This window comes from Trachurus trachurus (assembly GCF_905171665.1).
Source record: "Trachurus trachurus genome assembly, chromosome: 22".
NCBI classification, from domain to species: domain Eukaryota; kingdom Metazoa; phylum Chordata; class Actinopteri; order Carangiformes; family Carangidae; genus Trachurus; species Trachurus trachurus.
In genome coordinates, this window is record NC_139907.1 from 13,724,457 (window position 1) to 13,747,986 (window position 23,530).

Consider the following 23,530-nt stretch of genomic DNA (forward strand, 5'->3'; position numbering starts at 1 on the left):
TACAATGGCGCTCTCTCTTTTCCGTCTCTATGTAAAACAGGAACTATAGCAACTAAAGTAAGTCCTTGACAGTACCACGCGCCACCTGTTGGTGAAGATGAATGTAGCGTTTCTCTTTCTCAACTGCTTTTTAACTTGCATAAAAATTTGTCTCATTATTTATAAATGCAAAAATTAATTATTGTCACCTGTTTGTATAAAAACATAATATATTTTTTAAAATATATGGGGTCCCCTCTGACATCAGTGGGTCTCTCACATATATACTGACAAAACAGGAATGCTTCTTTTTCTACTTCCTTTCCAAATACACATCTGCGCTCCCACCCTCCGACCTGTGTGTGTTTAGATTGGAAATGAAAGCTCCCAGTAAGAGTGTTTGCCAAGGCGTCTGTTTGGTGGATAGATGATTTAGTGGGTGATTCTATGAGGAGAGTCCTCTGTGGTCTCAGCTGGGATGGAGCGAAAGAGATAGTGAGGAGACACGAGTGGAGGAGACTGCCCCAGTCATTTGATGGAGAGGTGGAGTGGGATAGCTAGCCTGGGTAATAAGGCTTTGCTTTGCGTTCACACACACACACACACACACACACACACACACACACACACACACACACACACACACACACACACACACACACACACACACACACACACACACACACGCATGCACACAAACCTGAACATACACACAGAATCGTCCAGATTAAATGCACTGCAGGTTGTGGGAGACCAGAGAGTGAAAAGAGAGACGGGGAGAGGGTGTTGAATCAGTGTGTAAGCCGCAGGGCAGCAAAGTCTTCCTCTACCACTAAGTCAGCTACTGATCTCATTTCTCCACAGATGGACTCCTAACACACTCTCATCAGGGGACAAATATATATTCCTTCTATTTCTTTTCCACACACATTCCTGCACCAACGACCTCTCTTTATTCGTCTCCCGTTCTCTTTCTTTCTTGTCCTCCTCTTGGCTCCTTGCTCTTTGCGTTTCCTCCCCCCTTCTCTTCTTCACTCTGTCTTTATTATCCTCCTCCACCTCAATATCCCCTCTCATTCTCTCTATGCACTCTATTTTTTCTCCTCCGTGTCTCTGGCTTTAACCCTCTCCTCTATCCCATCACTTCATCCCGTGTCAGACTACACACCATTACCCTCCCCTCTATTCCTTTGATCAATCACAGCCAACAGGTGCTGTAAATTGTGCCCACCGGCGAACCGGCTGCCGCAGTGTCTCCCGTTTGCGTCCGTTCCCTGCCCTGCCTCTCCACCCCTTGCTCTTTCTCCTCGTCCCCCCCTTTGCCACTTCCCTCCAGCTCTTGCCCCAGTTTGTCAGCGAAGCAAAACTGGCCGTGTCTCGGAGCCCATCATTCATCCCCCCCCACCACCACCACCACCACCACCATCCTGTCATGTTGGCGGCTTGGCTGGTCTCAGACAAATAGCTTCACGGCAGATAATACAGCCACAGCCAGAAAAGAGCCAAATAAATGGCCCCTGCTCTGCCGACCTAATGGTCCTGCTTTCCACTTGGCCAGGGGACAGTGCTCAGCCCTGGGACTACATGGACATAAACATCCTCACCTAATGAGCAAAACCTATAAGCTTCCACTAGCCATGACAAACATGCATCACATAATACACACACCTTGTGAATAAAACCGGTCGAGTGTCAACACACCCAGTGGTGCAGTGACAGGCACTTTATTTGTCTGGGGACATGGTTATTGTGTAGAAATCACATGCTGATGTACAGATGTGATGTGAAGGCCTCTGTTGCAGGAGCACAAAACATTAAATTAATCCACATCTCAAAGCCCTAATCAAATGACACACAACATCCTGTACACACACACATTCATATATACCCGTGCAGCTGTCTATGAGGTATTTGTCATATGTCAAGAAATTACAAAACCCTTTTTTTTTCTTCAGATGTTCTGCAAATTCTCAGCCATTTTCAAAAAGGAAATGCTAATCACTGTGTGTTACTATCATTTAGCGCTGCAGCATGTGAATATTCCCAGCAGAGTGTAACGAGATTGCGTAATTAAATGAACGTGAGTATCTTGCCTGTAAATGCGGCGCATCCCAGTGTTTCATTTTTGCTTCCCACCTGAGACGGTATTTGTTATGGCACATCTTTAAATTGGTCTCTCTGTCGGCACACCAGGTGGTGGTTTCTTTTTTAGCAGCCGTGAGTATTTGGCTTCCCTGGTAGAGGAGAGGCTGCCGCAGAAAGGAATAACAATATGCAATTTCCCCTACAGTTCTCAGATGTTGCTGTGATTATTAATTTGCAGGGTACTAATTTTTCCACTATAGCCAGGTGTTTTTATGAGTAAATGTTTAATCTATTGCATTTCTTTATAATCACACAATTTTAAAAAGATGATTTGAGACAGCATTTCATAGTATTATGTATTTTAGGAATAAATAAGTGAAATGATTCCACTGAATGCATTTACAGACTGATAAAAGACCTTTATGGTCTGATACCAGCATCATTAGCTAATTAGCTAAACCAGCACAGTGAAGGTTTTCGCTTAGGTGCGTGAATTCACACAACCCAGACTCAAAAGGGTTTTTTTTTTCTTGCCACATCTTAACAAGGGAATTTAATGAGTTTCAAATCCACATGTGTTAAACACACAACTACAAAACATACGATAATGGTTTATTTTTTTTCACCACGTTGGAAAGAACATGAAAAACCCCAAACCCCAAGTAAACATCTTTAAATTTAATTGAGGAAATGTCTTATTTATAATGACTCTGAGGCGTTTTTCTGAAGCCAAGGTTATGGTTTGGTTAAACTTCAGACTTAAAGCAGATATCAGTGGAATGTTTTTGTTAATATAAGTCCTAAATAGTCCTATTTTCCGTCAGCAATCACTTACATGAAGTATTTCAGCCTAAACACGAGTCTCTCCGTCACTCTGCTCTGCTGTAACCCGAGGAGAAAATTTTCCTTGTGGGATACAAGTGTTATCCAATGAGGAGAGAGAACGGCATGAAGGGCTGTGTGTGCAGCCAAGGGATGCGCGTGAATGTGGTGACGTAGCACGAGGACCAATTGATGCCTGACAAGGGCGGGGGCTGCTAACTCATGGTGCGTTCAAAGAAACTCGTACTTTGTGTTTTTCTTTCCTGTGAAGTCATACCAGTTCGATCTGGTACGAGTTCACGGGTCGGAAGTTACGAGTGGCCGTTATAGGGAACTTTCACAGACAACAGGATGGTAAAAACACGAGCTACGGGTTACCTGGAACGCTACCAAGTCGTAGTTGTGACTTGAAGCTGTAACTTACGGTTTCAAAAGCCTGCCTTGAACGCAGCATTAGCCGAAACGGCCGTGAAGCTGATATCTGCTTTAAAAACAAGTGGTCTAGATTAAAAGAATTGGCTATAAACTGTAAAGGGACATAGAGGGTGGTCCTGTGTGTCAAAGATGGATATTTTCTACATTCGCCCATCGACCCAGAGCTTCTTCTTTGTTCCTCACAGTGAAGAGTCATCATAGTCATAATGGACTGTCTGTTGAACATCGGTATGCTGAAGATATTTTCTGATTAAACTCCATTAGGAAGACTAAATCTAATCAGGAATCAATTAGAAGAAAGGAGAAACGGAGAGCTTCGCAATGAAACTGTTCAATCAGCTGTGGGTGTATTTCTAAGCATCTGAAAAGTTTTTGTGCCATCATCAGTGCAGGACTGAAGAGAAGTGCCACCACCATAATTGCTGACTGCGTCGTCTCTGTCTGCCTCTCACTGATGCGCCTCTGCTATTCCCCTTGATCATGGCTACTGTTGTCATCTCCTCTCCTCCAGTGTAATGAGTCAGTGTGTGATGTTGGATGGCTGCTGACAGTGTGTCCTATGACTCACATTGGGGTGGTACTGCTGTCCCTGCACATTTCAATACCCCCCCCCCCCCCAACACACACACACACACACACACACACACTCTCTATCTTTCTCTCTCTTTCCCTCTGTCGTCCCATCCCTGCTCCTCTCTCTCTCTCTCTCCCTCAGCTTCTGTTTGGGCTGTACCTTCCCCAGTGGGTTGTGACATCTGCTAATAATAAGTAAACATACTGTAAATGTGACATACACAAACATGCCCCCACCCCCCCACCCCCCCATTTCCTCCTATACACTCATGCACAGTCCAGTTGGGCAGTCGTTCAGCTAAGCCATATACAGTCTTTAATGTGTTTTCATGTGTCACATACCTTTTTCTCTGTGAAGCAAGAGAGGCAAAAATAAATAAATAAACTGGAGAAAAAAGGGACTGAGCTGGCAGAAGGCACAAAGTGTTGGCCAGTGGAAAGTCCAATGATGATGAGGGGGGCCAAATTGACTTTGGAGCTGAGTGGGTCTGTGTGGGTTTAATGACACGTGCACGTGCTCTGACGGTTTGTGGCACAGTTTTACACTTTAAAGGGCTTTTGGCTTTTCAGATATGCTATAAGGCACTGTGAAGGTGTCAAACATAACACATCATATTTTATATTTGGCCTGCCTTTGTATTTTTAACGTTATTTCAGTCTTAACATCATAATAGTATTTTTTTTTCCAAATCAGCATTTCTTTATTATTTAGATCCACAAAAACACAGCGGTGTTATCACTTCACACTTCTGCTCTGGTGTGAGGTCTGTTTGAGATGTACACAGCTTTGCTCCGCTTTATGTAAATGCCTCACTTAAACACCCGAGCTTTAAAAGGCCTGTGCACACGTAAACCTTGACGGGGGGCCTCAGGCCGTGCCGCTGCCCGTAAAACACTGACTGTTTATGGACGCCTATGCCTGCATCCTTCCTCCCATAAACACTTTGCTTTGTCCTTCCGAGATGAATGGTTGAGGAGAAGAGAACGACCCAGAGATGGTGTTTTGTCTTTGAGGCCATGTTCATACTAATTTGAAAACTAGACATGGATCTGGTGATGGGATCAGGCCCCCTGGTCATTACTACATTAATGCGTAAACTTGATCCTCGTGTGCTATCACTCTGACAAAATCTGCCGCCAAATGACTCAAAACCAGTTGTCCTGTCCTGCTTAAGGTGACTCCAGGTACACATTAGAGAAGACTTACAAAGTGAAAACAACAGCAACTCACTGTTGAGGCTGGTAATAACCTTATACTGCAGTTTCCTGGCCTTGTAGCTTTTTTTTACCTAGTTTGCAAACCACATTAAAACGCCAGAACAATCCAAAGGCACATACTGTGCACCACCTCAAGTCAAACGATATTTATTTTTTGTTTTGAAGCATTTCTCGCTGTTTCTCAAAACATTGTTTGTAACAAGAGCGGGTGTGAAGGCCTGAGGGCACCGACAGGTCACGAGTCTCAAATCTTTATCACTTCACAGTTAACAACAGTTAACACCTGTCATGTGACACTCACATGTTTAGCACGTATCGGTATCCGTTAAAGTTATCTGTGACCTGTTGTTTACCACTAAGGTGAGAGTCCTATTTCTTGTAGTTGAAAAAGTTTCTCAAATTCGTTCGTGAGGACTCAACTTTGTCCGACGAGCCTGGAGAAGCGCCGCCCCGGAGCCGCTCCCCTGCTCGCTCCTGCTCTGAATGCAGACAGACTTCCTACTGTCTGCTCGCTGCCATTATCATTGTTGAACCAAAGTTCTTTTTATCAGGTCGCTGCCCCCCCCCCACCCCACCCCAACCCAACCCACTGTGATTTACTAGCTCTCCACGTCCATAGGCATCCACTCCAGCCAATCGCATTAAAGAGATAAATAACCAGACCAATAAAAGTGTTGTGAGGGGGCCGAATGGGCCCTGGAATGCTCATCGTCCATTTGGTGCAGTAAGCAAATGGGGGGGTGGGGGGGTGGGGTTGGGGGGGCCAAGAGACGGGTGGGGCTTTTAGTGGAAGGTTTTTTAGGGGTGATATTGTGATTGGTGGTAGAGGTGATGTCATGTCATCCATCTTAGGGAGCCACTTCATTAGGCTAATGGAAGGGCTGGACCGCTCACTGTTCATTACTGTACGGGAATGTGTGTGTGTGTGTGTGTGTGTGTGTGTGTGTGTGTGTGTGTGTGTGTGTGTGTGTGTGTGTGTGTGTGTGTGTGTGTGTGTGTGTGTGTGTGTGTGTGTGGTTGTCCTTCCATTGATGGCAGCTTCCAAGGCTAAAGTGGTTATGAAGACTAAAGTGATTTTATTAGCCAGGCACATAGCCCATCACTGAGTATGAACATAACTCTGTGTGTGTGTCTGTGTCTGTGTGTGCATACGTGTGTGTAGGCAAAGTGTGTGAGTGCCAGTATTTCCACACGGTGCAGTAATGACACTGTTTTTGGTGAGGGGAGATAATACAGCGTTTCCCGAGGAGCTCAGGCACACCTTAGTCCTTTGATGTTTAAGCTACAATCACGTTCCTTGTGTGACTTGCAAAAAAAAAAAAAAAGAAAAAAAAAGTGAAGTGAAGTGCAGCGAGGATCCTCTCCGTGCTTTGGGCTAATATCAGTGATAGACTTTGATTTGTCACTGACTTAAATTAGTATGTCACTTCAAATGTTCGTTTCGTGAGGAGCGAACGGGACAAATGGAGCCGCTCTTTGAATTTACTACGCCGCTCGACCCCCCGTCTCTACCTGTCACTCTTCCTCTCTCTCTCTCGCTCTCTCTCTCCGTGTCTTTCCCTCTTTGTCAGTTTTTCCACCTGAAGCCCGCGTGATTTTCTGTCTGGACATGTGCTGTCTTTTACAAAAGTGATTCCTCTGATTCCATCTCTGCCTTTGTTGTCCGGGTCATTCCACTTTCAGCGGCCGTGTTTTATCCATTTCTTTATATTTTTCAGATGTCATGCGTGGCCTCCCTCTGACAGCCTTCTGAAACACCCCGCAGACTGTTGTTGTGCAGCTGCTGCTCTGTCCTTTTACTGTCCCTGTCGCTCCTCTGTCCAGCAACAGACACTTTGTCATGTCTTTTCCATGTTTATGAATCAGACTGTAGTTAAATGGCTTGACGTTTGCACTCTCATGGTCTGTGTTTACTGTAACTGTCATGCAAATGGGATCAGACAAAGCATCATTTGAAATCACAATGCCGGATTACTGGATTTCAAATTGAATTACAGAATTAAACCTTTTATTTTGCTTTTGTGCATGAATGTTTTTTCAATTCACAAACATCAAATTACATTTATCACAGCATCAGGGGAGCCCCCCTCCATTTGTAGGGTCTTTCAATTTCCCCTCTTCTTATTTTCTGGCACCTATAAGTTTTCTCCACAGGACATTAACCTGATATTCCATTCATCTTTTTTTTTTTCACCGTACTGTATTTAGACTGTAATTTCAGTATAAGTGTGCTATTTGTGCATCCACACTTGCACTGCAGAGGTGTTAATGAAACAGAATAGCCACAGTGTGCCCAAGCTGTGCTTTAATGTTTTATTCAAAAGCCTCACAGAAAGTAAATCTAAAAAAACAAAAACAATGAAAAAGAGACACGAATTTCCTCGTAGCAACTTTGGCGTATGTTCTGTGCAGCCATTAAGATGTGTAAATGAGAGGAGGGGCCGGTGGGTAGCCTATGAAAGCCACCAGTATCCCTCTACATATGGACACCTGTTTCCAAAGCAAAGGTGCAGCAGACAAGCTGTTTCCTATGAATATTAATTTCTTCACTATTAGCTTGTGTTACCGAAGGTCGCAAACCACCCAGACTGGAGGTATGAATAAAAAAAAATCCCCAGCTTTTTACTTATTATTTGTGGCAGCCATTAATTTGACGTGACGAGATCTGAGGAGCGAGCCGTGTTGTGACATTTTCAGGCGAACATATGTAGCCGTGGACATTTTCTTTGAACTCGGGGATAATCTTTGATGGTCTGATGGAATGAAGAAGGCAAAAAAAAAAAAAATCTGTCGAAGCTCATTGGATCCCTGTCAAACATTTTTTCGACATGAGAAGACAGTCTTTCTGCTGTCAGCTCAGAGGAATCATTTGTTTGCTTTATTTATAACAAGAGACAACATTACCTGAGGACTTGGGGATGTTGTTTTCTGACATGACCTGTGGGCTACAGGTTATGTCAGGAGAGATATGCATGAAGTGATATATTTGTACAGGTTTCTACCCAAGGTAAAAACAGCACCTGCTCTCAAGTGATAGCATTGAGGATGATAAGGAGTCTTCCATTATCTGTATGACAGATAATAGCACAAAACCTTTTGACCACTGACTAGCTGTGGTTCCTGGTGGCGTGTTTGCAGAATTTTCCCTTGAATTACAAAAGCGCTGAATGTGTTCAATCTGCGGCCATTTCTGCACGGCGTCCCACTCTATAGCGTCCTTCCAGGGCTTTGTGTACATATGTTACGTGCCTCTGCCTGTATTAGTGGGCTTTTTTGCATTTCAAGGCACAGTGCTTTGTTTGGCCGGTGTGCCGGTGTGCGCACTTACACACGGCGGTGGCCTTTAGCGCCTGTCCCTGGTGCAGATCGATTTTGTGCCTAGCCAGCAGCCCACTGCTAACCTTGAGGTAAGCTGGCGTAATGAGATCGCATCTGACGACCATTGACTCACACCTGACAGCACTGACACTCTCCTCCCAGCCAGGGAGAGACACAGACGGAGCGGGGAAGGTGAAGCCCTCTGTGGTAGACTTCACAGTGAAAAGATTCTTTATTCTCTTAATATCACTTTATTATACGGTATGTCTCTGCTTTTTTTTTACTTTTGAATGCCTAATGGGTGAAAAAATGACAGAGAACTATTATAATAGTAACAGTTCTTGTCTCGGCTGTTTTCAATCACACTATCCTTAATATGTTTAACTTGCGAGTGACGGAGCCAGTTATGTGCTGCGCCATTGCAGACTGCTTCTTTTAGCCCATAATCCCCAACTTATCCAAAGCATCTCTCGGGAGGGAAAGTGGTATGTTGGGCATGTTTGCTCTGTGAGAACACCGAGATTTCGGCGTGAACCTCTGTTGTTCTCGGAAACCTCAGCAGCTGCAGCTTCTTTGCAGTCAAATCCAGAGTGCAGAGTTGGCTGTTGTACATTTCGTGTGGTCTGCAGGCTCGGCCGGGTAATGCATGGCCCTCCGTCAGGCCGGAGCTGCGATAACAAGTCCTCTCTCTGTGTATTTCCTAACCCAGATGAAAGGCTCGCTAACAACAGACTATACAGGGATCATTCGTCAACATCCAACACACACACATTTGTGCACTTTGGACAATGCAGAGCCTAATTTGAAAATAATTTTAAAAAGGGTAGCTGCCGGTCTGAGCCATCAGTGTGATGTATCTGTGACCAGAACATGAGATGACTCTCTCCTTGAGACCTGTGACAAGCATACTGAAACTTACCTCACATACATGTATCAGCAGCAACTGGATGAGACCGGGCTGGGATAACCATTATCTGAGTGCTGGTAATTGAAACAATAATGGACATGGTAACAGCTTGGAAAATAGCATTGATCCATCATCTCAGATGAGCTCCTCTTTGTGCATGAATACCATGACTAAATGGTGCACGCTGATATTACTCTTGGTCATGGCTGGGTCTCGTTCGCTAATTGAAAAAGAAAATGAGCAAGAGGAGGGGCTTGTGAGGCGTGGCCGAGCGGCTCGCCTTTACCTCGCCTCAGCGGGGCTTTGAATCCTTCCCACAGCCCGTTTCTGAGGAAAAAGATTAGCCAAAGCCACGGCACAGGTTTTTGGCGGAAGTGCGGGATTGGAATTCAATTGCTGTATACCTACGCACAGATGTAGACTAGTAAGCCAGTGGGAGCCTGATCGATAGGAATCTAACAAGTCAGGAGCATCCTCAGTAGGTTACGTCTTTGTCTCATCCGTGTCTGCACATCCCCCCCCCCGTCTCCTCCTTCCTTAGACTTTCTGCTGTGCAATCTGACCTTGACACATTTCCCTCTCCCTGGCACACTGCTTTGCTGATGTCCAACTTTCTCCGGGTTGAAATGGCACCGAGCTGCAGCGAGCCTATAGACTGAGCACTGCTGGGCTGGATGAACACATGGAAAATGAGATCACTGACCTACAGCAAAGGTTAGACTTCAGTAAGCATGAGCAGTCAGATGATGGCTGGTATAGGGGTTGGGGGGTTTAATAAACTACCGCTGGCTATAAGCCTATTGTTTTACTTCTCCGCTCGCAACCTCATGCGGATGTGTGTGTGTGTGTGTGTGTGTGATGTGTCTAAAGTTGCTGCATTCATTGTGGCTCGCTGTGTTAAGCTGAAATGCTGTTATTGATTACGCACAAAGGTTGAGATGGAAAAGCAACAGAGTGGGAATGGGCCCAGCTCCAGGTGTGTGTGTGTGTCTGTGTGTGTTAGCGTGATTGTGTATGTGAGCCACAGCTGTGCCATCAGTCAGCCTCTGGCTTATCCATTAGGGGAAAAGGGGGCCGGGGAGTTTGGCAAAGGGAAATACCAGTGTGAGGGAAAGAAGAGTGTTTGAGGCCGAGCTGGAAAGTAACAAAGGAATCGTACTTTACTCATGTATTACTCTGAAGTACTGCTACTTCTCATTTAATATTTTTACTCTATTGATTATCTAAATCAGCATATTCTGCGTGTAAATAATATGAGCAACTGTACAATAACAAAGCCTCGCTGCAGTTTAAACGACCACAGGACCATAACACAGCTGTTATGAGTGAATTATAAGAACTGCTGTTAATTCTTTTGTATATTTTCTTTACAGTTTTGTTTAGTGGATGTTGAGGGATTAAAACAGAGTCCTCATGCCTCTCGCCCTCTCTCTCTCTCTCTCTCTCTCTCTCTCTCTCTCTCTCTCTCTCGCTTTTCCACTCTCCCTCTAACCCTCTCTGTCCTTGTCACATGTAACACAACCACACACTCTCTCTCTCGCCACATGTGTGTAAGTCTCTACATCTGTATGCTGTGTATACACAAAATACATACCGCACTTACCTCTACACACACACACACACACATACACCTACACACACTGGTTATTAGGATGCTTTCTTTCTGTCTTCCCTCATGGACACCTGTGGTTAGGCATGCGCATGCACAAACACACGCGTACACACACACACTCACACACACACATGCTCTCTCCCACCTCTGTGCCAGAGTGTGAGTCTCTTTATGAGAGGCCTGTCTGCGCCCAACTGTGAGGCCCTTTTAATTAGAGCCCTGCTGTTAAGCACAGGCCTCCTCCAGCGGTCTCATCCACTCCCCACCACCTCTTCACACCTGCACACCCTCTGTGACACACACACACACACACACACACACACACACACACACACACACACACACACACACACACACACACACACACACACACACCATCAGCACTATGCTCTTCTCCTTCTCCCTGCCTATATGCCCTGGTTAACACACAGTATCCACATACATTTGTTTGGTTTTATTTCTTAGAGAAAAAAAATTCAACCAGTCACAAAATAAAAAAAATAAAAAATGCACATTTGAGTTTAGTCGTACATAAATAAAAAATATGTTCCAGTTTTTTAGTTCAGTTTTAAATGCACAAAAAGTATGAATGAGACAGAGAAGTATGAACGTGGTTTACATAGTGTATTTATCTTCCAGCAGAATATTATAGAGTAATACTTTGTTAAAGGCCTTTTTAAGAATGGAATAATGGGCCTATGAATTAAGTAAATTTCAGCTTGAGGGAAAACATTTGTAAACCACAGGCCTCTCGGCACAGGAGAAAAAAGGAACTACTCAGACTTTAATCATTAAGATACATACTAATAACGTTTCAGTCTGTAACTTAATTAATTGCCAATGGAAAATATGGTATTATTAGTGTATACCTGAATAAAAAAAAAGAGTAGCCTATTACACTAATGCATAAGACTTAAAAAAAATAAATAAATAAACGATAAGAAAAATAATGTTGGTGATGAAGGATGCATCTCTCAGCGTGTGGATCAGTAACAGAACACAATGACAACACATGCGTTCAAATAGCTTCCTTCAGCCTCAGCTGTGCAGCCACGGTCGACTTCTCCACAAAGTATTCCTGGAACTCGAGCCGTTCCTTCGCACTCATAACCTACATTCCTCCATTTCCCTTTCTGGGCAAGGCCAAACCTCTTGGAGGAAAAAAAAAGAAAAAAGACAGAAAAACAGGTCCCTCTCATTCATTGATTCTCTTGTGCATGTGGCTGCTGTGATCAAAGAGCTGTTGTGTTGTAGGGGGGGGGGGGGGGGGGGGGGGCTCCCTCTCTAAGCTGCTTTCATAAGGAACCTCCACAATCAGCGGTAAGTTGATTAGAAACAATGGCAGGTGGGTTGATATTATGTTAATCAGCTCTGGAATTTTCAGCTAAACTTACTTAAGCCGCTGCGGTGTGTGTGTCACCCGGTTCCCGGCAGGAGGAGGGATTATAATCACACAATGTACACATAAAGCATGCTAACCTCGGTCAGAAGTCTGAGGATGGGGTAACGGCACCGCTTTGTCAGAGCGTTGGAGGGGGAGAAAAAAAAGAAAAGAAAACAGTATACGAGCTCCGATAATCATCCGATCTGCCAACAGTTAATAAACCTTTAGAGTTTACTGTCTCTACATGTGAAATTAGTTTGGAGGAAACGCAGAGGGCTGGCCTGCATCTGTGACTGCTTGTCTTCAGCTTGATGTGGGAAGACAGGTTGTTTAGGACCGTGGGGAATGAGGGATGGAGAAAGAGCAGGGTGGAGGAGGAGGAGGAGGAGGAGGAGGAAGGCTGCAGCTGTTGTTGTGTGTAGTTTAGTGTTGGTCTGGTGTGGTTCGCCGGAAAATCACAGCAGAGCCCAAGAGAGGCACAGCCCAGGTTACCTCAGATAGATAGATAGATAGATAGATAGATAGATAGATAGATAGATAGATAGATAGATAGATAGATAGATAGATAGATAGATAGATAGATAGATAGATAGATAGATAGATATAGAGACAGACAGCATTTTTATCTACCTCCTCCTCTCCCTCTCCTCTCCTGTCTATGAGCTAAAGACTCGTCCAATCCTGGGGATTTAGCATGAAAGGCAGAAACAAAGCACCTTTTCAGTGCCACCTTCCTTCTCTTCCTCCACCCTGTGTAGTAAATGTCGCTGTGCTGAGAATCCTCCCCTGTCTCTATCTGTATCGACCCTTCCTCTTCCTCAGAGGAACAGACAGCTAGCTCCTGCTAGGGCCCTTTTCCCTCTGTTCACAGGGCGGACGCTTTTATTATGATTGTTTTTAAAGATTTTTTATCCCCCCCCCCCTCCTCCTCTTTCTTTCTCCTCTCTCTCTCTCTCTCTCTCTCTCTCTCTCTCTGTGCCCGTGGTGGTTGCAAATATTGCCGAAAGCACCGAGAGAAAGAGAAAAAAAAAACAGACAGGGAGGGGAGAGAGGAAGAGCGAGGAAGAAAGTTATTTTGCTGAAGGACATTTGCAGAGGCAGCTTTTAACACCCTCGCCACCTCCCACCCACCCTTCCTTTTTCCCCTCCATCCCTCCTTTAAACACACTTCTTTCTCCCTTTTCTGCTCCTTAAATATTGAGAATCATTGCAAATTCCTCTGGCCTCCTCCTTTTGATGCTACTGTCCTCCCCACAGCCCGGCAATGGAAATGCACTTGGTAAAAGGCTTAACAGCAACAAACCCCCCTCCCTCCCTCACCTCCTCACCCCATCGCTCCCCCCTCCAGGCCTCCAGTAAACTGGTCTGAGCTCTGTTGGTTCCCAAGCCGCACCTCTTCCCCGGCTCCCCGTGCTCTCTGCCTGAAGGCCAGGCCTCTCCCTCTGGGCCGGCTTTGGCTGCTCATTTCTCCTAACAGGGGGTGGCTCTCCGTGGGCTCGGCTTTTTAACCCACACCAACATGCACGCACGCACACACACACACACACACACGCTCAGCTGAAACAGATTGTAAGAGTGACCCAGCTGACTGCTGTCGTTTCATTCTTTACTTTTCACCACTCTCCCCGCTCTCACACACATCACAGCGTACTGTCGTCCTCGTTCCTCGCTGATTGCTTCGCCCCTTTTTTTTCCTTTCGGTGCACAGATGGATGTATTTTAGATGCTATTTAAGATTTCGCTAACTAGTAGGGTGCAGGCGCCTGTGTTGTGGGCAGCTCGAGAATAAAACAGCCGAAGCTTCGATATGAACCAGAGCCTTTCTTTTCCTTAAAGGCTGCATTTTTTTGAGAGAGAATATGAAGCTGTTGCTGTTGTTTCTCCAAGAGGAAAACAGTAAATAGCTGCTAAATAAAGCCCGCGCTGTTCAAGTTGCACTGCGCCAAGGCTAACCAACGGTCAAACCACGGCTGGAGAATTCTCCCCCGTCGCTTTCATGTAAAACAGGAGAGCGAATCCTGACGATGAAGCAAGTGCAGCAGACTGAGATCATAGACGTGTTACTGCTTAACAGCCCACTTTATGGGACTGGCTCTCTTTGTGTTTTAATGAGGAGGCCATGGATGGGTGGAAAGGCGAGGGGAGAGAGAAAGAGAGGAAGAGAGAGAGAGAAGGGGGAAGGTTGAGTCTGTCAGGGAAGATGAGAGATTAGAAAAAAACTGAGAAAGAATAAAGGATGGAGTGTTAGAAGAAGTGAGAGGCAGGTTTTATGTCCCTTCCTCTTTTCTGGTCTAATCAGGAGTGAGAGATGGGGCTGAAGGGTCCTCCTTAAAGTGCTGCTGTTAATTTTTCACATCACAGGTACACTTGACAATACTCTTCTCTTCTCTTCTTCTCTTCTCTTCTCTTCTCTTCTCTTCTCTTCTCTTCTCTTCTCTTCTCTTCTCTTCTCTTCTGTTTTTCTTAGTTTAATTTTTGTAGCCTGGAGAAATAAATCCACAGTGTCCTCCACTCCAGCATATTTGAATTGAATGGGACATTATTTTGCAAATAAATTTGTGAGTTTGTGTGTGAGTCTCTCTCTGTGTGTGTGTGTGTGTGTGTGTGTGTGTGTGTGTGTGTGTGTGTGTGTGTGTGTGTGTGTGTGTGTGTGTGTGTGTGTGTGTGTGTGTGTGTGTGTGTGTGTGTGTGTGTGTGTGTGTGTGTGTGTGTGCGCTCTATTCCTCTCTATATTTACCTCCCTCTGAAAAGTATTTTGAGCCCCAAGTGCACTGGCATGAGATTGGCAGTTTGCTGTGTGCTGATAAAGTCACGATCTGTGTTAGTGTGTGTGTGTGTGTGTGTGTGTGTGTGTGTGTGTTTAAGTGTGCCTGCTGGTTAAAGGGAGGAAGGAGGGAGGAGGGAGCGGAGGCCGGACACCTCAGGAATCTTTTTTTCGATAACAAGTTCCCCCAGCACGCTGGAGCTCTGTTGTACAATTTTGTGTGTTTTACTGCACTGTCTGTGTGTTTGTGTTAGGTGGGTGGTGGGTGGGGTTGGTCCTGCAGCTTTCTTGCTCTATTGTTACTGGCCACAAGTGAATTATGCAGTTTTATTTGCCATTGATCACACACAATACACAAATACCTGGAAAATAGAAGAACACACACAAATCAAAATGAGACGTTTTGATGGCGTCCAGGTTGTTTTTGTCTCTCGATCTTCACGCCAGTGCAAACTCACACACTCGGACGGACAAACGAGAGCACACTCACATTCCTACCTGTGGAGCTTGACTCCAGGTCACTGCTTATGTGTGTGTGTGTTAGTGTGTGTGCACCAATGCAGAGTTGTGCAACAGCGGGGCCGTCACTGACTCATCTGTCCGTTACAGCACTCTCCACTCTGCAGGCTGCCTCATTAAACTTTCAGCTGAACAGTTTAAAAAACTCTTCTGCTGTTCGTTCCCAAATGGCCACAGCATAAGAGGGGTAAATTAAATTCAGTCTGTCCGTTGGGTTTGAAGTCAGATGGAAAGGGATGGCATTTGCCGAGTCAGTCTGCAGCAAAGCAAAGCAATGCAGAGCAAAGCAATGCAGCGTGGCCACAGGTGGTGCTTCGTGAGCCCTGACATCAACCGCACAGTCTGTGATGACCCTGCCTGAGCTGAAATAGAACTTCTCTCCTTGTTTTTGTTTTTTTGTCTTTTTCTTATTATTTCTATCTGTCTCACTGCTTCTGTGTCCCTAGCCAAGACTGGAGATGGCATCGACTGCAGGGAGCAGACCATCGGCGACCTGATCCAGGAGACTCTGGAGCTGTTTGAGCGCTACGGAGGAGATGACGCCTTCATAAATATCAAGTACATGGTCCCCACCTACCAGTCCTGCATGACTCGCTGAGGAGGGCCATGGCCTTTGACGTTGCACAGACTCTTGACTATGCCCCCCCCACCGCCTCCTCTACATGAAACCCTTATCTTATCCCTTTCTTTATCCTAGCCTTCCCCTAATCTCAACCTGACTCCACTTGCTCTCTTTTTCTTTCTGAACCCAGCACCTCGGCTTCTGCTCTGTTTTGCTTCATGAGCTCCAACCCACCGTGCCTACCTCTCTACTTCCCCTCAGCTCTTTAGCATCCCTTTTTTTTTCTCGCTCTCATTAAATTCACAAATCATTAAGTGTTTTCTGTCTGACTCTATTTATTACTGTAACTTAATACCAGCACAAGTTTTGACAGAACAAATCTGCCTCGTTAAAATCCACCAGAATGTTTGATATATTATCTTTTTTATTGTTATTATTTTATTACTTTTATTTAGTTGGCCGATAAGGAAATCTTTGATGCATAGTGCTGTGTATTTCAAACAGAGTTATGCATCACACGCTCTTTCAAAATGTATGAAAACATATTGATTTTAGAGTAAAACTTCACCCAGAATTTATCTTTTGACTATCAAACGCTCATCCCCTGTAGACTTGAATCTTGACTGTAAAAAGTTTGCTGTTTGCTCCTGCAGAGAACAGCAGCTGTGGCCTGTTTAAATTTATGTCAGTGACAGTAGATTTCCTCTGCACGATGACAAGAGTTGGAAAAAGTGTCAACAGGTCCATAGAAACTTCTCTAACCACTCCTGCAGCATCTTTTACAGCCACCCTTTAAGTATGCAGAGTATGAACAGTACTCTAAAGACAGGGTCATGGATAGATATGATATTTTGGAATATAAATATTTGCTTCTGCTGAAATAGTAAGCAAATGAAAGCTGTTATCTCTAAGCTTTGAATTAAAAATGTGCTAATGCAATTCTCAGAGGAAGCAGAAAAAGAACGATTCCAGTGATGCGGACCTGTTTTTCCCGTGTCAGATCATCACGTCCTGTTGCACCGTGCTTTGTCCTGCTCCACGACTGCTTCTATTCACAACTGCAGCAATGTTTTGTATTGTATTGTTGCACTGTACCCATTCTGTCACAAACCCAGCAGGAGACCGAGCCTGTCTAAACACGCAGTGAAAGACACATAGGAATGACGGCCGACAGCATTCCTCTAGACAAACACACAGTCGTACGCACTCACGTTTGGTTACCGTCTTTTTGAACTCGCAAACCCCACAGTGATCTTAGCAAACACTCGGTATGTGTGTATGTGGGTCTATTCATTGGATGTTTGTGCATGACAGCAAACGTGCGTTCTTTGTTTATCAAGAGCAGCCAGTAACTCAGTCGGCGTCTTTAACCAACTTTGTGTTCTCATGCTGTGCAGACTGAAGGTGCTCTCTGCCTTTATCCTGTCATCCTCTACTGCATTAAAGTCACAGCGGAGACTTCTTCCCAGACACAATGGAAGTTTAGCAACGGTGCCCCCACCTACACACACACACACACACAGGGACACACACACACTTGCGCATATACGTATACAATCCCGAGACCCACAGAGGAAACATGGTGTAATTGATTTCTGACACTCACAAGGACACTTGCGCCGTCTCTTATTGTAAGTCATGTCTCCAGCAAAAGCAACTTTACAGGCCTGCGGAGGAATCTATTCTCGAGCCGCGGACAGGTTCATAATGCTCATATTTCAACCTCAGCACAACTTGAAAAGAATGTCACTGAATAGGTGTTCCACGCTACTGAACCCGGCCGAGCGGTTCTCTGCCTGCTGCTTGATCTGTGCAGTGAAAGACGGAAAAGCAGTGCGGACTGTGGAGCGGTCCCCTCTCGACACAAAATACACATTTCACCTTAATAACTGAGGCTGCATAACAAAACAAATACAGCAACAGCGGAGGCGCGTGAACTGCTTTTAAAGTGGGGGGGACAATTTCACCTCTGTTCTCGCTTGATGAACGGATCGAACTCTGAATAGCCTGTGGTTCCGTCGAACTGTATCAGTGACGCCCCGCTGTCCCGCTTCACCTGTCCAATTTTACTGAGCCACAGGCTAGCAGCTAGCCAGCCACGGAGAGAGAGCTTAGAGATAGAGAGGACAACTAGAACCAGGATGAAGTGAAACACGGCAAATGTTTCTGCTAAGCTTCAAACATTATTTTTTTCTCTGAACAGGATTTGACAGACATTTTACTCTTTTTTTTTTACCTCCCATCTGCTCATACAATGTCACACAGCCCATAATATGCAGAAATTTCCTACAGTTCACGTCTTCACGCATAGGGCCAGGGCAATCTGATTGCTTTGGCTCAATTAGGCCACATCACAGGAGCTAATGAGCATTAAATGTTAAATGGCATCCGTTTCGACCTCTTCAGGAACCCACTGAAGCTCATTAAGAAAAGGTGGCAGTCTGGAAAGGAACATGAGAGTGTATGGTCTTGATTCGAGAGCCGCGCACACCCACATATAGGCTGAAGCACACGTGATGCGCGTGTACACAGTAATCGCAAAACAATAGCAAACAACAAACACCAAGCTGTAATTGCTCATGCAAGTAATAGAGTCGACTGTGAAATGAACAGGAATGGAGGCAACCAATGAGGTTATTTGGCCTATCAAAGGCATCAACGCATGACTGGTCCAGACCTACAGGCCCGGAAAGACCATGCATGACATTACTGGAATTTCACCCAGATCTCATCCTGTTCTGACATATGAAAAAAACAACAACACAACCTTCAAGAATAAATTTAGCATAGAGCAGAAATTGTTCCGATCATCATATTCTGACCTGTTTCTGTTAGTCATAATGAGCAATTGATCATTTTGTGACTATGGGTGCTCTAACACACATAAGGAAATAAATGGTCCGCCTGCTCGCTATATTTCCTCCAGTCACAGAACACAGGTTATAACATCATGCTCTACTTCCCTACAACAGATACTATCTATCGCAGATAAAGTCACATTATTATTTTCAGTTGAGAGCATTTCCGAGTTGTGTGTGTTTTTTTATTTTTATTCCTTGTCTATTGTGAAAGATCTGGCTGATGGCAATCACGGCGATATTATTGACCTAACATGTTACTCAGTCATTTTTTTGCAATGTCTCTGTGCCCAGTTACACACTGCAGAGATTAATGAAATTCTAGCTTTGCTGAAGAAACAGCAGATTCTACTTAAAGGTAAACAAAAACACTTGCTGATATTGTTTCAGGGTTTCACTGCTCTTGTGTGTGTATTCATTTTTCTACATCACGTGGTTCATGTGTTTATTTTCCTCAGGCTCCAAGGTGATGCATTCATGGTGCCACGACCCCACCGTTATACGCTGTGTAGCATTCTTGCACATCTACCTTCGTCCTTACAAGGGTGAAATAGCGTCCTCTAATCCACAACCTGGCCTAATCCTCACTCTCCATTGCAACTGGACTCCGGGGGTCAACCCTAGACGATTTGGGGCCCGTGGGCACTCACTCAGCTCCGGGGTTATTATTAGCCGAGCTAGCTCAGCCCTTCACAACAGCTGCCGCTGCCCTGCAGCAAGCAATAACTCCCACCGAGGAACACATGCAGGCCATTTCACTGATGGAAACCCTAAGCATTGCACCGACACCGGGTGATTTGTACAGAAAATTCATACAGACACATAGATCATCACGTTGGACCACGCAGACAAGTGTTTACATGTGTGTCTGGCTCGCAACCCCGTGAGCTACTCCAGCCTCCAGGTTGAGCCGTTATCTCAGAGCGAACAGCGAGCTGGCTCCACGGAGCTCAAGTTTGTCCTTGTGCATCTCCGTCTCACCACATCACAGTGGTGGCAGGCCAACAAAGGCTTTTGTATTGCAGTGAGCTGCGCAACAAAAGCTACACAAACACGCAGATAGCGTTCTGTTGACGGAGGGGAAAAAAGAGATTGAGAAAAGTAGAGAAACGGCTGAGACTGAGGAAGGGAGAAAAAGACAATTATGGAGGAGGAAAGTCAGCTTGAAATGTGTGCGTGTGTGTGTGAGTGTGTGTGTGTGTGTGTTTGAGAGGGAGAAAACGTGTTGAATAAAGAGGACGACAAGGAGATATGTAGCGCCCAAGCTCTGAGACAGACCGGCAGTCCATGATGAATCCAGCATGGAGAGGAATGATGGGAAGGAGAGACTGTGTGGGCCAGGTGGAGATGGATGGATGGAGGGAAGTGGGATGTTGTGTCACCTGGTAGAGAGAGCTGTCTAGCTCCGGCCAGACCCGAGATTTAGGAGCAGTCAGCTGCAGAGAGAGGAATAAGAGACCAGAGAAGAGAACAAGCAAGTGGGGGAAGGTGATGTGATGTGATGTGTGTTTGTGTGTTGGGAGGGGGTTCCTTCTACACCACTTGTTTATCTTTCTCCCTCACCAGAGAAAAACAGAGGAGAACTGAGGGGACAACTGGCGCTTCAACGACATCACCACGCTCACTTAGGCTGCTTTGCGTTGAAAATCGGATTACTCATCCTTACGGGTCGCATTTATGATCAAAGTTGGGTTGAGTGTTGCATGTCGTGACGTAACCTCCCGCGTTCATTCAGGAAGTCTTCATTTGTTTTCTCCTTTTTCACATCCTTCCCTTTTCTTTTCTTGTTCTCCTCTCTCTTCCCTTCTTCTGCTGCGCTGTCTCTCTTATTCCACTGTTACCATCTCAAAAGGCAGATTGTTAGCACCAGCAATGAGGGGATTGTGCTGTGCAACAGAAATAAATGCCCCCCTGGGAATGATTCGTCTTGTTCGCGTCTGCCTGGCGGACTCCGGGGACCGACTGAGCATGTGCAAGACAGGAGGACAGCACAATGGAGATTTATCTATCTGCCTCTCCATATGCCAGGTGTCTGATTCACAGGCTTAATTCAAGAGTGGTGGAATAATGTAAACATTTTGAAAGAGGAGCCTGGTATTCTGTAAAGCTCCCCTTAAATATTAATGACGTCTGCTAAAATCTCCCATGCTGGTTTTGGTTTTGTATCTGTGCTCATGTGTGTGGCTGTCGGTGTGTTTAGATCCCAGAGCGGGCCACACCGCAGGATCAATCCTCCTCTGACCAGATGTGATCAATCAGGATTCTCTCTGTCACTCTCTGCGTCTCTCACTCCCTCTGTTCTTCTTCCTTCCTCTTCCTCTTCCTCTCCTACAGGTCTTATCACTCACAAACACTCATTTCTTTTCCCGCTATGGGCTGGTAGGCGCACACAGACGGGCGAACGAGCAAGTAAACAAATACAGTAGGAGCAGGAATGGACCCACACTGTTAACAAGTGGCGGGGACAGACGCGGCGTCGGCTGGGCTTCTCTAAGCTGTATTGACACCAGCGTGCTCTCCACAAGGGACAGAATGAGGAAGGAGGAGAAGGAGGAAACTTGTTTATCCTCAGCCTGTGCAACTGTCGCTCACTGTAAAATAGTAACTTTGTGCTTTTGTGTGTCATTTCCTCCTGTTGATTGATGATCAGCAGGTTCGAGGTGAGAATCTGGAGGTGATGTTTTCCCATCACAGCTTTCTATCACAAATGGCTCCAGCTGCGCCGACTCCCCACCCCACACCCTCTTCTTTCCAATCACCCTCTCCCCTCCCGTCTGTGCGACAACAGGCAGGCCAACAGGCATTTCCATCACCAGATTGCCAAACCACTGGAGCATCTAGACTACAACACCCAAGGTGACCTTTAACAAAATAGAGAATGGTGAATGGCTGTGGTAATGTAGAGGCTTCAGCTTGAATTGTCAATTCTGAGTGAATTGAGTTTTTAACACTTCGCCAGATAATAGTTAGTTTTAGTTTGTCAATGGTAACCACACTTTTCACATGTTTAGTTTAATTTGTGAGGAATAAAAGGAAAGAAACAAGCCTGTAATAAGTTTTATTCCTGTCATTCATCTTTAAATACTGGCTGTATGGTATGCATACATCTTGTTCTTCTTCCACTTTTAGTATCCACTCACCCTGTTCCCACAACCACAAATAGGCCAAAGACCTGTGGAAAAACACTGGTTTAAAAATACAGTGTGTGAAGCACAAGTGAGGTCCAAGATTAATTTGAAAATGGATCGTATTGTATTTCTTTTGCTCTTCTCTAATCTTGTAATCCAGTCCATGAGCATCCAGTCAGTAAAACATGAGCGATGCAATTGTTGCATAATGGTATGGCTCAGTTTTACAGTAACAACACAATTATGCATAACGACCAACATTTGGCAAGGAGTGATGATACATGATCACCTACTAAGTGTTTAAGCAGAGCCAAGCTCAAAGTTCAGTCGTTCTGGTTGAGGTGTTTTTCTGTCCGGTGCAGTCAGAAGAGTGAGTGAACATGAAAGTGAGACTTCCTCTTTACTGTTAAACATAGAACCACGTGAGCTGCTGCACTGGGATGTTGATCTGTTGTTGAATTTCATAATTGTAAAATAAATACTTCACAAACACAGTTAAATAGCAACACAGCCACATGTGAAATGTAATAGTATAGCTATAGTGACATTTTAAAGTGGTTCTTTAAATGTACTGATGAATCTACAACACCACCAAGATAAAACCAGGGGATTACTCGTCCTTTCACTGTCTGCAATTCTTAAAAAATGTTGGGTGACTGACAATAACAGATGCATAAATGCTTTTCGAGCGCACACAAACAGGTTGAGTGCAACGGCGCATGGACACGTCTATAGGAGCGCTAGCAGAGTATTTCTCATGTCATGCTTATGATATGAGTTAAAATGAATAATAGGTACATTATGTATTTCTCTGTATATGCTGTGGTTGCTAGAAGGACATTTATTTCCGTTCCCTCTTTCCTCAAAATGTAAATGACCCAGATTCTGCCAGCGCTTTTTTTCCCCACAGTCCCCAAACTAGTAATTCAAAAGAAAAAAGCGAGAGATGTTGTTCGTGTTTGTATGTATGTGTGTTATCGGAGCCTGTGGGCCTCTGTTTGCCTCCTCCAGAGCCACAGCCGTTATCACAGACAGCCTTGCCTCGACAGAGTCACCAGCTCCCACTCAATTTCCTGCGGCTGTGGCCCCTGAGGCGGGCTGCAACCGGCTACAGGGCCCCTACCGAGGGCCGCATTGTTTCCATCAGCATACTTTCAGTTGTAAACCCAGGGCGCTCTCCAAGCTCATTGTGAGCGAGCTAACAGCCTCTCTTCAAAAGGGGCTAAATGCATGTTCATTAATTATCTGGATCCTTGTTAATTGGATTAATTGTTGAATGGAAACCGTGTTATTAAAAATGACGAAAACACAAGGGCAGGGGGAGCAAAAAGGGGGATTAATATCGTTTTCTGTTTACTCTCGGGCT

At 45.1% G+C, this 23,530-nt stretch overlaps 1 protein-coding gene across 1 annotated transcript in view; it reads left to right on the plus strand.

The window, feature by feature from the left end:
- pacrg (PARK2 co-regulated) overlaps positions 1–16,214 on the plus strand; it is a gene marked incomplete at both ends in the record, with an annotated part of 130,782 nt that extends 114,568 nt beyond the window's left edge. The window contains one exon of the mRNA XM_083998889.1: positions 16,063–16,214. Coding sequence (XP_083855015.1) covers positions 16,063–16,214 — 152 coding nt within the window. The remainder of the gene's footprint in view (positions 1–16,062) is intronic.
- Between the last annotated feature and the right edge of the window lie 7,316 nt (positions 16,215–23,530).